Genomic DNA, 15018 nt, shown 5'->3' on the forward strand with positions numbered 1-15018 from the left:
TGCAATGGGCTGGGGGGCCGGACGCCTGGGTCCTTCCTTCCCCGCCCATGGGGCCGCTGCCCGCGTCTCACGGGGCCCCGCTGCCGCAGGAGCCGGCCCACGGTCAAGGACTGCTTCGCCAACCCGTGGCTGCAGGACGCCTACCTGATGAAGCTGCGGCGCCAGACGCTCACCTTCACCACGCAGCGCCTCAAGGAGTTCCTGGTGGAGCACCAGCGGCGCCGGGCCGAGGCCGTCACCAAGCACAAGGTCTTACTGCGCTCTTACCCCGGCGGCCAGCCGCCTGCCGCGCCCTAGCCCCGCGCCCGCCGTGCCCGGGAACATTCCAGGGGCCGCCCCCTCCCGCGGCCGCGGCCCCCGGGCCTCACGGACGCCTGCCCCATCTCCGGGACACTGCGGCTGCCGCGGGGCTCTGGCTTTGCTGCGGCGGGAGATGCCGCCGGAGCCGGAGGCGAGGACGGGAGCTGCCAGGTGGGCGCCGCGCATGTCCGAGGGGGATGAAGCCACCAGCATTTTCTTCTCCAGCCGTTGCCTTGGGCGTGAGGGTGCAGGGCTCAGAGCAGCTCAGCGCCTGCCCCGGCCCCAGCCCCAGCCCCTGCCCCTGCCCCTGTCCCCCTTGCTCCTCTCCCGGCTTGCATGTGAGCTGGGCCGGGTCCAGGCCCCATGGCCCCGCTCCCCCCACCCTTGCCCCTTGCTTTCCTGCACAAGCTGTGCCAGGGGGTCGTTTGCATATCTGCTGAATATGCATGTTTTTATTTGCATATCTCTGCTAGCTGCCCTGCCCCCCCTCCCCCATGCCTCCCACCGTCCCCCTGGCTGCTACCCTGGGCATGGGGGCCTGCCCTTCCTCCCCCACCCCCTCTGCCAGGAGAGCATCCCTGAGCAGCAATAAAGGCCCCAGCCGTGGCCCCAGGAGGTGTTTGCCAGGCCCGGTGCCCCCAGCATGTCCCTGAGCCCATCCCCACGGGCAGGCTGGGGCCGGGGCTCAGCCCTGGAGGGGCCTGAAACGGTGGAGAAAGGGGAGCAGAGCCGAAGGGAAGGGGAAGTCGGGACAGAAGCGTTAGAGAACGTGGGGGTCGGGGACGTGCTCGACCCCAGGACGAGGGGACGAGGGAGCGGGAGCTGCGTCGGCGTGGAGGGAAGCTGCGGGCATGGGGCAGCATGGGCCGGGGGAGCCCGGCGCCCAGGGGTTTGGTTTGTTCTGTGGAAGCGAGATGGGCCGGGGGCCGGGGCCGGGGCCGGGGCCGGATGGGCGCAATAAACAGATGTGTCTGTTCTGCCGTGCACGACTCCGTCAGTCCCGCGCGGCGGCAGGCGGAGCTGGGGTGCGGCACTGGAGCCCCGAGAGCCCTGGGCCAGGGGGAGCCGTGGGTGCTGCCAGCACCGGTGCAAGGCCTCGGGCCTGGGACCGGGGGCTGTGGCAGGGCCCCCAGGGTGGGGCACAGGCAGCGGGTGCCTGGGCCTGGGGGTCCGTGCGCCAGGGCAGGGGGGGAGGGGCAATGAGACATGTGCCCCCACCTGCCAGGGCAGGGCTGTGGGTCAGGCTCTGAGGATCGGGTCCAGCGCTCCCACACCCCCTCCCGGGACAGCAGACCTGTGGGCCCAGCCCTGGGGCCAGAGATTGCGCCCCCCCCGGCCGATCCAAGAGCTCTGTATCAATATGCATGAGGGCTCATTTGCATAAAGCCAGACCTTACCCCCCAGAGGCTGGTGGGTGGAGCAGGGGCGGGAGGGGGCAGAGGTCAGGGGTGGGGGGCAGAGGCCAAAGGGGGGTCAGCTCCCCCCAGCTCTGGGGCTGGTACTAGGGCAGCTATGCGGGCAGAGGGACCCCACCCACGGGCTGCTTGCTCCCCACCCCTGCCAAGCCTTGTCCTTTGAGGGCCCTGGTCCCTGCCCTGCGCCTGGCCCTGGCCCTGGCCCGTGATGGAGCTGTGCACCTGCCGCGGGGCAAGACCAGCATGGAGGCAGGCACGGGTGCTCCTCACTCCTGACCCGCAGCCCCAGGCCTGCTCCCTCCCCCCCACAGCACAGCCGGGGCGGGGAGTGGGGGGGTAGCGGCATGGCGGCGCGGCCCAGCTGCTGCTCGGGTCCCCACGGGCCCCACGTATGTGATTAGCCAGCACGGGGCTGCAATCGGCCCTGCCCCAATTCTCCCAGGTACCGCGCGCACAGGCTATATAAGGCTGCCAGGGCCTGGCCGGCCACGGGCGCGGGGCGCAGCGTGGCCCGGGGGGCCGGGACTGCCCAAAGAAGGACAGGTCTGGGCAGGAATGTGGTTGGGGCGCGGGCTGGCCACCCCCGAGGCCCCCACGCCTCGCCTGCCCGGGGTATAAAGCTGGGCGTGATGGGCCCCGCCAGTGCCCTGCATCCCGGAGCAGACGCAGCGGCTGTGAGCACCCCCAAGGTAAGTGCCCCTGGTCCAGCCCGGTCTGAGCACCCCACACGCCTGCCTGGGGCCCGCAGCCCCGAGCTGGCCTGGGAGCTGGGCTCGGGCCCGCAGGCCTGGGGCTGCTGGAAGCCTGGACGCCTGGGTTCCTCTGCGCCCCATCGGTGATGAGCCTGGGCAGGCGCTAGGGGCAGTGGAGGCTGTCCCGTTCCCCCTAGTATGGCCAGCCCTGAGCCCGGGCAGGAGCCACAGCCCCTGAGAAGCCACGGGCTCAGGCCCCAGCTGTGCTTGGAGCTGCACATTGCGCCCTGCCCAGCGCAGGGGTCCGGGATGGGGAGCAGAGGGGCTGTGCTCGAGGGCCAGGGCTGGGGGCCTGGGCCCCCCATGTAGTGGGAGGGGGTCTGAGCCCCCTGTGCCAAGGAAGGGGGCCCAGAGGGGTCTCCGCGCAGGCACTGATCTTGCTCCCCCCAGATGTCCAAGGCTGCTCCCAAGGCAGCCCCCCCGGCCCCCAAGGCAGCCCCCCCAGCAGCCAAGCCAGCTCCGAAGAAAGGGGCCACACCAGCCCCCCCGGGCTTCAGCCTCGACATCAACGACCCGCAGGTGCAGAATGCAGCCATCCGCATCCAGGCGTCCTACCGCGGACACAGGTCAGGGGCACGGGGGCTCACCTGGACCTGGGAGGGGGTCAGTGCCAGCCCTGGGGTGGCAAGGCCCAGGCACGGGCGGGTGGGCAGGTGGGGGATGCAGCCGCGGCCAAGGGAGCCTGTGCCCCCAGGTCCCGCAAGGAGCTGAGGGAGAAGGGGCCGCCGCGAGTGCTGGAGGGGCTGAAGGACACAATGCTGATCGAGGGCAGTGCAGCCAAGCTGTCCTGCCGCATCAGCGCCTTCCCCGACCCCTTCATCCGCTGGTCCAAGGACGGGGTGGAGCTGAAAGATGGCCCCAAGCACCGCTACATCTTCGAGGACCCTGACATCGTGGCTCTGGTGGTGCGGGACGGCGGCCTGGCCGACCTGGGCCGCTACACCGTCTCCGTCAAGAACCCCTTTGGGGAGTGCTTCGACTCCGCGCGCATCCTCGTTGAGGGTGAGCCCTGTCCCTGAGACCCCCGGACCCAGGACCTGCCACCCCGACACAGTCACCCCTGAGACCCCCCAGCCCTGCGACCCGCAGCCCCAAGACCCCCACGACCCGCTGCCGACACCCCTGCCCCAAGTCCCCCAGCCCCGGGACCCGCATCCCTGGCACCCCTGCCCCCGAGACTCCCAGTCTCTAGTCCTGAGATCCCTGACACCCCTGCCCCCAAGACCCTGACCCCAATACCTGATCCCTGACAACCCTGCCCCTCAGATGCCCAGCCCATGATTCCCTGACACTCCTGCCTCTGAGACCCCCGGCCCAAGGTCCCAAGATCCCTGACACCCCTGCCCCTGAAATCTCCAGCCCCTGGGCCCTGAGATCCCTGAGACCCCCACCCCCAAGAGCCCAGCCCCCAGATCCTTGAGACCCCTACCCTCAAGACCCCCATCCCTCAAGGTCCCTGAGCCCACAAGTCCCAGCCCCCCCCATGCCCCAAGACCCTCGGCCTCCCAAGATCCATCCCTGACACCCCTTTCCCTGCCCCCAGAGACCCTTGAGCCCCCCCTGCCCCTGAGACCTGCCTCTTGCCCTCCACAGACCCCCTGCTCCTGCCCCCCAAGATCCCTGAGACCCCTGCCCCTGAGATCCCTGAGACCCTCTGCCCCTAAGGCTCTTGAACACCCCTGCCCCTTTCCTGGGTCTGTGCCCCCAGCCCCAGGGTATGGGCTCTGGGCATGGGGGGACAGCTCCTGCCCCAGTACCCATGCCCCTCAGGCCAGCCCAAGCAGGGGGGGCACGGCTGGGCCTGAGGGTGACCGTGCCCCCCCAGTGCCTGCCAAAATTGAGAAGGGGCCAGAGAGCACCAAGGCCAAGGTGGGCTCCAAGGTCATGCTGACGGCGCTCATCAGCGGGCAGCCGGAGCCCGAGGTGGGCTGGGCCAAGGACGGCCAAGACATCGAGGAGGACGACCGGTGAGCGCCGTGGCTGGGGCCCCAGACGGGAGGGTCCCGGGGCTTGAGATCCAGGGCGGTGCTGGGGGCAAGTCCGGGGGGTGCCGCCGCGCCAGGCCGCAGCCGTAAGGGGTGGTGCTGGGTGCCTGGCATGGGTGCAGCTCCCGGGGTGGTGCTGAGGGAGGCCCCGGGGGTTGGGCGATCGCCCCCGGCCCGGGGTGACGCCCGCCCGCCCGCCCGCCCGCCCGCAGGGTCTTCTACGACATCGGCAGCGACTCCACGACGCTGACCATCAGGTCGGTGGAGAAGGGCGACGCGGGCAAGTACGAGGTGTTCGTGGAGAACAGCCTGGGCATGGACGAGTCCTTCGCGCGCCTCGACGTGCTCTGACCCCCGCGCCCCGCGCAGCCGGGCCCAGCCCCTCCGCGCCGCCGGCCGGCCGGCCGGCCGAGCCCCGGGGCGACGCGCCCCGTCCCGGCGCGGGGCACGGCCGGGGCCGGCCCTGGGCTGCGCGCGGCCCCGGCTCCGGGCTCTCTGGACTCAATAAAGGCTCCGTCGCGGCTCTGCCCGTGTCCCTGCGTCGTGCGCGGCGCCCCCGCCCCGCCCCGCGGCCCCCGCGCCACGCCGCAGCCCCGCGCCGGGGCAGTCCTGGCGGTCCCGGGCCGGGCCGGGCCGGGCCGTGCAGAGGAGCGGGCGGGGACGGGGCAGAGGAGACCCCGCAGCACGGACTGCGGCACCGGCCCTGCCCTGGGCGGACCGTGCCCGGGTGGGCATCTGCTCCCGGCCCCTTGACCCTCTGGAGGGGCCGCGGGCCGGCTGGTCAGTGCGGCCAGCCCGGAGCGGCCAGGCCGGCGGGTGCAGCGCTGGGCCCGCGGCTCCCTGCACCCGGGCCCGGCACGGCGGGGTGGGGGGGGGGGGTCTGCACGGCCCAGCCGAGCCCCCGGTCTCGCGGCACCACACCCCGGGCCGTGCCCGTGCCCGTGCCCGTGCCCGGCGGGCAGGGCAGGGCAGGGCAGGCCCGGCCCTGGTGCATCTGCAGCCCCGGCCTCGGCGCTGCACAGCTCGGCGGCCCGGCCCCCGGCAGCGGGCACGGCTATAAATAGCGGCACTGACCATATGAGGCCCGGTCGGCGCCGCGACAGGTGCGGGCAGACGCGACGCGACGCGACGCCCCGCTCGGGTTACGGCCGCCCGCGCCGCGCCTGCTGCTCGCCCCCGGCCCCCGCCCCCGGCCCCCCGCCAGCCCCTCTGCCCCCCACACGACCCCTCTGGGACCCCGTGGACCTGCCCCCCATGCACCTGTCCCTCTGCCCCCACGCACCCGGCCCCCTGTCCGCCCCATGCACCTGCCCGCCGCCCGGCGAACTACAACTCCCGGCAGCCGCCGCGCGGGGAGGTTGGAGACGTCACCGCGGAGGGACACGTGTGCGGAAGCGGCGGCCGCGGGCAGGTGCGGCGCCGGGAGCGGGTGGGGAAACTGAGGCCGGGGCCGTGCGGCGCTCCCCGCCCGGTCGTGCGCGCCCAAGAGTCGGAGAAGAGCTGGCCGAGGGGCCGCAGCCCGGGCCGCGTCTGAGGCCGCCGCGTCTGTTCCAGGACCCGCCACGATGCTGAAAGCCGTGATCCTCATCGGGGGGCCGCAGAAGGGTGAGCCCCCGCCCCCGCGCCGTGTCCCGCGGGGCCCGCTGCGCCGGGAGCCCCCGCGCCCGGCCCGGCCCGGCCCGGCCTGAGCCCGCGCCCCTGCCCTGCCCCTTCCCTGCCCAGGCACCCGCTTCCGGCCCTTGTCCTTCGAGGTCCCGAAGCCGCTGTTCCCGGTGGCCGGCGTGCCCATGATCCAGCACCACATCGAGGCCTGCACCAAGGTAGGGCGGGCGGGCGGGCCGGCCGGGGGTGCGGGCCGGGGGTGCAGGGCCGTGTGCTGAGCGCGCCCGGCCCCGCGTCTGCCCAGGTGCCCAACATGAAGGAGATCCTGCTGGTGGGCTTCTACCAGCCCAACGAGGCGCTCAGCCACTTCCTGGTGTCGGCGCAGCAGGAGTTCAAGATCCCCATCAGGTGGGTGCAGCCCCCCCCGCGTCATGGCCTTCGCTCCCCGCTTGCGCTGGGGTGCCTCGCCCCTGCCTGGCGAGTCCACGCCGGGGGCAGCTCACCGGGGCGCGGCGCCCGTGCCCGCCCTGCAGGTACCTGCAGGAGTACGCGGCGCTGGGCACGGGCGGGGGCCTCTATCACTTCCGCGACCAGATCCTGTCGGGCGGCCCCGAGGCTTTCTTCGTGCTCAACGCGGACGTGTGCTCCGAGTTCCCGCTGCCCGAGATGCTCACCTTCCAGCGGCAGCGCGGCGGCACGCCCGCCTTCGTCATCCTTGGCACCACGGTGAGCCGGGGCCTGGGCGTCCGGGGAGCGCGGCCCCGCGGCCCCGGCGCTGATACGTCCCCTCTCCGCAGGCCAACAGGAAGCAGTCCCTGAACTACGGCTGCATCGTGGCCAACGCCGACACGCACGAGGTACCGGGTGCGGCTTGGGCCGGGGTCTTGTCCTGCCCGGGGCAGGCCCCCCCCCCCGGGGCGTAGCCAGGGCGCAGTGCTCACAGGGTCCCACCCCCAGGTCCTGCACTACGTGGAGAAGCCCAGCACGTTCGTTAGCGAGGTCATTAACTGCGGCATCTACCTGTTCACGCCCGCCATCTTCCAGCACATCGGCGAGGTCTTCCAGAGGAACCAGCAGGAGCTGCTGCTGTGAGTGCCCCCCCCGCGCCCGGGCCGCGGCCCCACGCTCATCTGCCATGATCTCTCTCTCTCTCTTTCTCCCCCTTCTCCTCTCCTCTTCTGCCATCACTCGTTCGCGTCCTGGCTCCTGCACCAGCTATTCTTGCGTCGGGTAAGTCTGTCTGTCTCTCCTGGCGCTGGCGCTGGGGTTGGTGTGTAGCGCCCTGTCCCCGCTGCGGCTGCCCGGGAGCTCTGCTTTGCCTCCGAGTCGCGCTCTGCTTGGCTGCGCCGGTCCCATCCCAGCACCGTAGAGACCAGCTCCGTGGCTGGATCCGGGGTGAGCCTGGCCTCGCCGGAGCAGCCAGGGCTCGGCGAGCTGGCCTCGTGGCAGGGAGTGCCACGTCTACTGTCTCCAGGGCCCGCACGTATGCTCAGCGTGAGCCTCGGGCAGCTCTAGCGCCTTCCCAGCCAAGACCTGGCCGCAGCCGGCTCCGGACTGCAATGCTGCGGGCATGGAGATGAGCCGAGGAGAAACGTGTCCCTTCTGGGAGCTGCCTGCCCAGCTGGGCGCTGCTTCCTCCGCAACTCAGGCCTGGCTGGGGGCTGCGCAGTGCCGGTGGGGGTAGCAGCACGGGCACTGCTCCAGGCCGGGTCCCAGACTAGCAGTGCTGCCGCGGAGCAGTGGTGCGGACAGGTCGGCCGGACTCACTGATTTGAGTCCTGCAGGGCTGGGTCGTGGGATCCTGCCCTCATCAGGGCTGTTCAGGGGGGTTCGCCCAGTCTCTCCCCCAGCCCTGTGCAGCCAGCCGGGCCCTGGGGACCCACAGCTGGAGGCTCGGCCCCTTCCCCTAGCGCTGCTGCCTGGGGTATGGGTTGTGCCCAGCAGCCCCTGGACCTCGCAGCCGGTCCGGGGAGGCTCCGCTGCAGGCGCCCCCTCCCCAGGCGCTTGCGGGCACCGGCCCTCACCGCTCCTGACCGCCCGTGTCCCCGCAGCGAGGAGACGTCCAATGGGTGGCAGCGCGCCGAGGTGATCCGGCTGGAGCAGGATGTCTTCACCGCGCTGGCCGGGCGCCACGCGCTCTACGTCTACAAGACTGACGGCTTCTGGAGCCAGATCAAGTCGGCCGGGTGGGTGCGGGGGCCGGGCTGGGTGGGGGTGTGGGGCTGGGACCCCCAGGCTGGGGCAGGTGCTGCCTGACGCTCTCTTCCCCCAGCTCTGCCATCTACGCCAACCGCCTCTACCTGAGCCAGTACAGCCAGTGCCACCCTGAGAGGCTGGCCTGCAACCAGCCGGGGGGGCCCACCATCCGAGGTACTGCCCCCGCGGTGCCCACCACGCCGCCCGGGGCATGGCTGGCTCGGGCGCTGTGGGGAAGCCAAGGATGCAGCTGTGGACTCCTCCCATTTCTTCCCATCCCAGAGGGGCTTGAACTGGGGTCGGGGTGCTCGGGGGAGACCAGGGGGGTGGGACCGGAGCTCAGCCCCTTGTGCTCCGGAGCAAGCTGGGTAGCTGCCTCGTGCCTCTTGCTCCGTCTTGGGCCCCGCCATGGGCCCCCCTCACCCCGCTGCTTCGTGTTGCAGGAGACGTGTACGTCCACCCCACAGCCGCCGTGGACAGCAGCGCCGTGGTGAGTGGGCGCTGCGGGCGTCGGGGCGGTGGGGGGGGCAGAGTTCCCCCTAGAGATGATGGGTGGGCAGGGAGGTGTCACTTCCCTGCTGGCTCCAGCCCGCCCCCCAGCAGTGACGGGGGCTCCCCTCTCCCCACAGCTGGGCCCCAACGTCTCCATTGGGAAGGGGGTGACGGTGGGGGCCGGTGTGCGGCTGCGTGAGTCCATCATCCTGCACGGCGCCTCGCTCCAGGTAGGTGCGGGGCCCCTGGTGAAGGTGGGGACAAGAGCAGGGAGCCTGGGGGGGGCAGGGAGGTCTAGGACCCCTGGGGCAGTGCAGCACAGCCAGGGCCCCTGGGTACCCCACACTTGGCTTGAGCTGGGCTCTGTTCCTGCCAGCCCGGCTGGTGCGCCTCACTTCTGACCCCTGCCCTCGTCCTGGTGCGGTCCGTTGGAGCAGTGGGTTCCCTCATCCCATGCTGTGCTCTCCCCAGGATCACACGTGCGTGCTCAACAGCATTGTGGGCTGGGACAGCACCATCGGGCGCTGGGCCCGGGTCGAGGGGACACCCAGTGACCCCAACCCCAATGACCCCTATGCCAAGATCGACAGCGAGACCCTCTTCCGGGACGGCCGCCTCACACCCTCCATCACCATCCTGGGTAGGTGCTGCCTTGCCCCAGGCTGCCTGGGCCGTGTGCACCATGAGCAGGGGTGTGGGGGCGGCTGCTGACCGCGCATCCGGTCATCTCCGTACAGGCTGCAATGTCACCATCCCCGCCGAGGTCGTGATCCTCAACTCCATCGTCCTGCCCCACAAGGAGCTGAGCCGCAGCTACAAGAACCAGATCATCCTGTGAGGGGTGGCTGCAGCCAGAGGACCTGGCCCGGGCCCTGCCACCCTGCCCTGGCACCTGCTGCGGTAGAGACAGGCATTAAAGCTGCATCCGCGCCTGCCCCGTGTCTGCTGCTTCCCTCGGGGCCGGGCTGCACGCTGCGGCCAGTGAGCTCCTGCCGCAGACCGGGGCAGCTGGTGCCCAGATGTTGGTCTCCGTCAGGGTCCTGCCTCCTGGCCCTGGTGCCCTCGGAGCTGGGCTGTGGCTGCAGCTGCTGGATTTCTGCTGCCTGCATCTCCCCGTGCCCAGGCCAGCGCAGTCACAGCAGCACCTCACAGCTGGGTTGAGCTGGTGGCAAAGACCCCGGCACAGCTCAGGGGGGCTCCATGCCAGGCCCAGGCCCGATCAGAGCTCAGGCCAGGTGACTGGGGCTGGCAGCTGGCTTCGCTCTCTCCGTACCTGGAAGTCCTGTTCTCCCCCTGGCAGCGCTGGGAGCTCAGCCCTGCCGCGTGCCGTTAGCTAATGATTTGCAGCCCAGTGTAGCGTACCCCAAGTGACACTGTGCCTCAGAGCACAGGCGCCAGCTGGGGTTTCCAACTTTATATATGAGGTAGTGGGGACTCGGGTCACAAAAAAGAACAGGCACAGGTCAGCGTGCAGCGTCACATCAGTGTCGTGACACGCAAGGCTAGTAGCAGTCGGCTAGGTAACACCTTAAACATTTATGGAGCAGCTCTGGTGCATCCCTGCAAACCAGCCTCAGCCCTGCCACTGCCCTGCACGGGTCTCCGAGGCAGGAGCCGCAGTTGTGGTCTGAATCCAGCTGCGTCTCCCCCTCTCCTCTTCCAGCAGCTGCTGCTTTCCCCCCACCTTTGTCTCCATCTCCCCAAAGCCTATTTCTGGATTAGCCTTTTTCTGCCTCACCACGTCTCCCTCTCGCGGATGCTTGTGGGACACGCAGGCGGTTACAGACTCGCAGCCACCTCGCATACAATTCACAGAACGTGACGTTACCCCCTTTTTAGCACCCCCACGTCCACTGACCTGACGCTGTGTAGTCGCTAAGTCACCCCAGGGCTCTTCAGTCTCTTCTGGGTCTATCTGGGGATTCAGGACCACAGGCTTTGAGTACCCTGTCTCCCCTTGGTGCTTGTTGACCGTCACTACAGCCAGGTCTGTCAGGCCCGCCGGGGACAGGATGGGGGTTCCTGTTAGTCCTGGTAGGTTGTGTCCAGCCTGGGTCTCCCCTTGGCACTGGTTCCTCCCCGCTCCTTCCCACCAGACAACTGGCCCGCGAGCACCGTTTGGCAGCACTTCGGGCCTATCTGAGGTTATGTTGATGGCCGGGTGTCACAGCCCCTGGCAGTGCCTTGGTCGTTGGGTGGGCTGTGCAGCCCCGTCGTGGGGGCAGGTCCCTGCCCCGCGAGTGCCGTAGGGCTTTATCCAGGCGCAATGTACAACCAGGCTCTGGGCTGGGCCGGCCTGCCAGTTCACGCCACTCGTTGGACAGTTTCCTCACAGCTGTTGGAGGAAGCCCCCGTCCTCGTTGCTGCGCCAGCTCTTGGGTCTGATGGTCGTGTCGCTCCTAGGGGGTGCCGTCGGCCTGCCGCCTCGCACGCTCCCGTTTGACCCGCTGCGGGGAATGGGGAAACGTCCCACCGAGGGACAGTGATCTGCAAGGTTCACACTGGCCTCAAGTTGTTTGAGGAAGTCGGTGCATCAGGTAGCATCCATCACTGCTGGGCAGCAGCAAGTTGTGGGAGCTGATGGCTGTACCCCGCCCCCGGGGTTTGGGGTACCTCCCCACTGCCTGCTTTGAGCACTAGTTGATGGGTGACGTTTTCTAGCCCTTGGTCCCACGCCAGCCACGTACGAGGGATACTGAGGGCCTAGAGCCAGGACATGTTTCTCCAGGAGGGGGGAAAGGGACCTCTCCTAGCTTTCCTTCCAGGTGCCTCAGTCCTGCACAACCACAGTGACCACCCTGTCCTGTGGGCCTCGGGGTGGAGCAGCAGTGGCTGGGCCCTTCTCCAATGCCTGCCTCGGTTTCCCTGCGCGGGACACCATCTCTCTAGGCAGTCCTTCCGGAAATGGTCGTGGTCACCAGAGGCCCGGCAGCCTCCTGACGCAGCCCTGGCCGCTGTGGTCCAGGTGGGCCCCGGCTGCCACGTCGGCTTGGGCCCTGGCTTTCCAAAGTCTGGTGGGTTTTGTCTGTTCCACCCTGAAGTTTCTGCATCACCGCCGGCAGGGCTGGCTGCATGGTGCCAGCTCATCTCTGGCAGGTGCATGGGTCCCTGGCCTTGGGGCACCCATCTGCTCTGCCAGCTCCAAGTCAGTGGCCAGGTGCATGCTTCCTCCAGGCTCAGGGGGTTTCCCAGCCAAAGCTGAGGTTTCGTCTCCCTGCTGCAGGCGCGTTGCACTAAACAGTCCCGGGCAAGCGTGTCGTGCACGTGAGAGCCAAGTGGCAGGGAGGTCTGTCCGGCCAGGTGTTGCGGTGCCAGGCCAAAGTCTCATGCCGACTCTGGGGGTCCTCCCTTGCAAGCTGAAAGCCAGGCCGGCCCAGCTGGGGTTCGCAGCTGGGTCAGAAGTTTTCCCTAGGGCCTGTATCAGGCCTCCGTAATTTTGCTTGGTGTTGGTGCCAAGGCCGTGGTAGACCGCCCTGACCTCCCTGTGAGCAGCAGGCCCAGGAAGTCCAGCTTGACCGTCTCCTCCTGTGCGTTTACCTTCATTGCCAGCTTGAACTGCGCATGCCATGTCTCCCACGCCTGTGGCCCCCGCCCTAGGGTGAAGGGTGGCTGTGGGCGCGTGCTGCAGGGGGAATCGTCCCTGCACGCTGCAGCGGTTTGCATTACGCCGGCGACCTTCGTCACGCCTTTGTCCTGTTTCCGCCGGTTCATCCAGATCAGCCTGGGCCACAGGTCCTGCTGGTTGCCCCTTCTCCGACGCACTGGTGCTCGTGGGGGCTGTGGGCAGACCAGGCTTCTTGGCTAGATGTGTTATCTTTTATGAGACCAACTAAATACAGGCAGTCCTCGACTTACAACAGTTCACGCTTACAAGGTTTATAAATGGACACCCTGTTTCAACTTTATGACATCAGTTTCAGCTTTACAACGCTTGATCCGATGCCACGCCACGCCACGAACAAGGTCGCTGCACCGCTCATCTCCCTGCAGGACGTCTGTCCACGATTCCTCGGTCACTTCCTTGAAAAAGCCAACGAGACTCCAGGAAACCCTGCAGCCGGGACTCCCTCCTGAGCAGACTCCAGCCAAGAGCCCTTCAAAAAGTCCCACCAGGAGCTTGTCAAAAAGTCCAGCAAAGTCACCTCAAAGAAGTCCTTCCAAATCAATATGATTGCTATTTACAGTATAGATACATTCATGTAGCTATATTACTCTTCTATAATTGATCAACTACACAATTCTGGGGTATTTTTGGTGAAAATAGGATATCGGGCCTCGGTTCAGGAACCAATCCCGCATTTATAACATTGTTTCTTATGAGAACAGCGGTTCTGCGTTACAACGTTTCGACTTGCGCTTTTCAGGAACTTATCCCGTGGTTGGCCGGAGGTGGGAGGCCTGCCTGGAGTTGGGAAATGGTTCTCTGCAAGTTTGGGGGCACAAGCCCTGCCTCTTCAGGCATAGGGAAAGTCTGCGGGTGGGAGAGATGCAAATATGCAAAATGCAGGTCTGTGAAAATGCAAATTGGTGGCAGGTCAGATCCAAGGCGATGGGGGGGAAAGCTGCCCTCGGGGGAAGATGTAACTGGTAAAATGCGGTGGTTACCTGGGGCTACCAGGTGGTTATAATGTGCCATAAACCAAACATTTGTATTTAGTCCATGGTTTTGTGTCCAGTAGATTTGCAGCTCACAGTGCACAACACCAGCAAGTGCACTGGTGAGGCCCGGGGCTGGGAGAGCTGCCGTGGCCCCTCCTGGCATGGGGTTGGCAAGGAGCCCAGGGCGCCTGCTGGGCCTCGGGGTGCCAGGGCTCCCACAGCCGGTGCACAGTGTCTTGTCCCGGCCGCGGGCCTGCAGCCCTGGCCTGTGACTCACGCTAGCCCTGGGGGCAGGCTGCCTTGAGCCCCCCAGCTGTGACTCTGGCCAGAGCACATGGAGCCACGGGTGTTGCTTCCCCCTGCTCAGCCTCTGCCCCAGTTGCTGGTAGCCTCCAACCCCTCCATGACCCCAGGGGCCTCTGGCCTCCACCGTCGGTCCTGTGCTGGTGCACGTGGCTGACCCACGGGGTCAGATTTCAAGGAGGTCCAGCTCAGCTTGACCCCGGCCCCGGCCCCTCGGTGCAGCTCAGGGCCCAGAAGCAGCGAGGCTTTTCCCTTCATGCTCGAGCTGCCGCTTTGTTGTGCTTGTGCTGGAGGGCGCTCAGCACGTCGGCCAGGATTAGTGCTTGCGGTCTCCCCGTGCCACTGGTGCGCTAGCCCTGGCTGAGACCAGGAGAATGGGCCAAACCTGCTCCAGCAGCAGAGGCTGGGGGGGGTGGGGGTGGGCAAAGGGGACTCGGGAGTGGGGGCAGATGCAGTGCTGGTGGGGGCGGGGGGGGGGGGGCAACGGGGCAAGTTTGGGCTTGGCCAAGGCTTTCGGTGCTTGAGGGCGATGGCACGTGCGTGTGGGCTAGCTCATACGTTCAGGTTAAAAAGCACAGCAAACTGGGCAAAAATAGTCAAAGTAGTCTAAACATTCATAGAATTATAGTCCGATTGCGGGGAGCTGTGGGGTCACATCCAGCCCGAGGCAGGATCCACTCCCTTCAGACCTGCCCACACAAACCCCGTGTGCGACCACAGAGCTGCACACCATTGCCTCTGACACAGCCCTGGGCATCCCCACTGCCCCTGGGATACAGGGGGCCATGGCAGCCAATGTCCTGCTGCTGCCCGGGGTTCGTGGGTGCTGCAGAGAGCCCAGGCCGTGCCCCTGCTGCCACCCAGGGGGGTTTCCCCTCCCTCTGTCCAGACTGAGCAGGTGCAAATCCCTGCCTGCCCCCCACAAGACAGCATGAGTTGGGGGCAAGAGCTTGTAGCCAGGACCCTGCGGGGCACAGCTGCAGCCAGGCTGGGACTCAGGTCCACAGCGTGGGACCGTGGCAGAGCTGGAGGCAGCGTCCCAGGAGCTCCAGATGAACCAGGCCGTGTGAGCGCCCTGCGCGGCCTGTGTTGAGGATGCACTCATAGCCAAGAGGTTTCTGGCAAGGCAGCAGGGCCAGGGAGCAAAGACCTGGGTGCGGTTGAAGGACTGCCCAAACACCGCCATCTCCCAAACCTGCCCTGCAGCCAACTCCACAGGCCCACCCCTGAGTGAAGGTTTCTAGCTAAAGCCGAATGCCGTCAGCGGGGCTGGGGGTAGATGAGAGATGGCACCAGGCAAGACTGATGGACAGTGGCATGGCGGAGGAAGGGAGGGATGGGTTGAGCAGCGGAGCATCACAGCCACTGCCAAGG

At 67.8% G+C, this 15018-nt stretch overlaps 3 protein-coding genes across 4 annotated transcripts in view; all 3 read left to right on the forward strand.

Annotated features, from left to right (window-relative positions):
- SPEG (striated muscle enriched protein kinase) overlaps positions 1-1276 on the forward strand; it is a 35554-nt gene extending 34278 nt beyond the window's left edge. The window contains exon 42 of the mRNA XM_059726310.1: positions 90-1276. Coding sequence (XP_059582293.1) covers positions 90-297 — 208 coding nt within the window. The 3' untranslated portion in view covers positions 298-1276. The remainder of the gene's footprint in view (positions 1-89) is intronic.
- Positions 1277-2760: 1484 nt separating this feature from the next.
- SPEGNB (SPEG neighbor) lies at positions 2761-4825 on the forward strand. The gene is made up of 4 exons (XM_019491076.2): positions 2761-3033; positions 3162-3469; positions 4293-4434; positions 4665-4825. Exons 1-4 carry the CDS (start codon positions 2858-2860, stop codon positions 4801-4803), a joined length of 765 nt encoding a protein of 254 aa, XP_019346621.1. The 5' UTR covers positions 2761-2857; the 3' UTR covers positions 4804-4825.
- Positions 4826-5804: 979 nt separating this feature from the next.
- GMPPA (GDP-mannose pyrophosphorylase A) lies at positions 5805-9676 on the forward strand. 2 transcript variants are annotated; one of them, XM_059727580.1, is made up of 14 exons: positions 5805-5863; positions 6007-6057; positions 6175-6272; positions 6359-6462; positions 6588-6780; positions 6852-6911; positions 7012-7142; positions 7270-7284; positions 8106-8240; positions 8327-8424; positions 8694-8740; positions 8880-8972; positions 9214-9382; positions 9480-9676. In XM_059727580.1, the coding sequence occupies exons 2-14, from the start codon at positions 6018-6020 to the stop codon at positions 9578-9580; spliced, it is 1284 nt and encodes a 427-aa protein (XP_059583563.1). In that variant the 5' UTR covers positions 5805-5863; positions 6007-6017; the 3' UTR covers positions 9581-9676. The 2 variants fall into 2 exon arrangements, with proteins under 2 accessions (XP_059583563.1, XP_059583564.1); XM_059727581.1 differs by lacking the exon at positions 7270-7284 and having other exon boundaries at positions 5807-5863.
- Positions 9677-15018: the final 5342 nt, after the last annotated feature.

The sequence above is a fragment of the Alligator mississippiensis genome, chromosome 4, assembly GCF_030867095.1.
Source record: "Alligator mississippiensis isolate rAllMis1 chromosome 4, rAllMis1, whole genome shotgun sequence".
In the NCBI taxonomy this organism is placed as follows: domain Eukaryota; kingdom Metazoa; phylum Chordata; order Crocodylia; family Alligatoridae; genus Alligator; species Alligator mississippiensis.

Excerpts from the sequence above, each read along its gene's own strand:
- SPEGNB (XM_019491076.2), top strand. The coding sequence starts at position 2,858 with ATGTCCAAGGCTGCTCCCAAGGCAGCCCCCCCGGCCCCCAAGGCAGCC. Across the intron at positions 3,034-3,161 it reads GCGTCCTACCGCGGACACAG|GTCCCGCAAGGAGCTGAGGG; the intron begins GTCAGGGGCACG and ends CTGTGCCCCCAG. Across the intron at positions 3,470-4,292 it reads CGCGCGCATCCTCGTTGAGG|TGCCTGCCAAAATTGAGAAG; the intron begins GTGAGCCCTGTC and ends GTGCCCCCCCAG.
- GMPPA (XM_059727580.1), top strand. The coding sequence starts at position 6,018 with ATGCTGAAAGCCGTGATCCTCATCGGGGGGCCGCAGAAGG. Across the intron at positions 6,273-6,358 it reads ACATCGAGGCCTGCACCAAG|GTGCCCAACATGAAGGAGAT; the intron begins GTAGGGCGGGCG and ends GCGTCTGCCCAG. Across the intron at positions 6,463-6,587 it reads GAGTTCAAGATCCCCATCAG|GTACCTGCAGGAGTACGCGG; the intron begins GTGGGTGCAGCC and ends CCCGCCCTGCAG.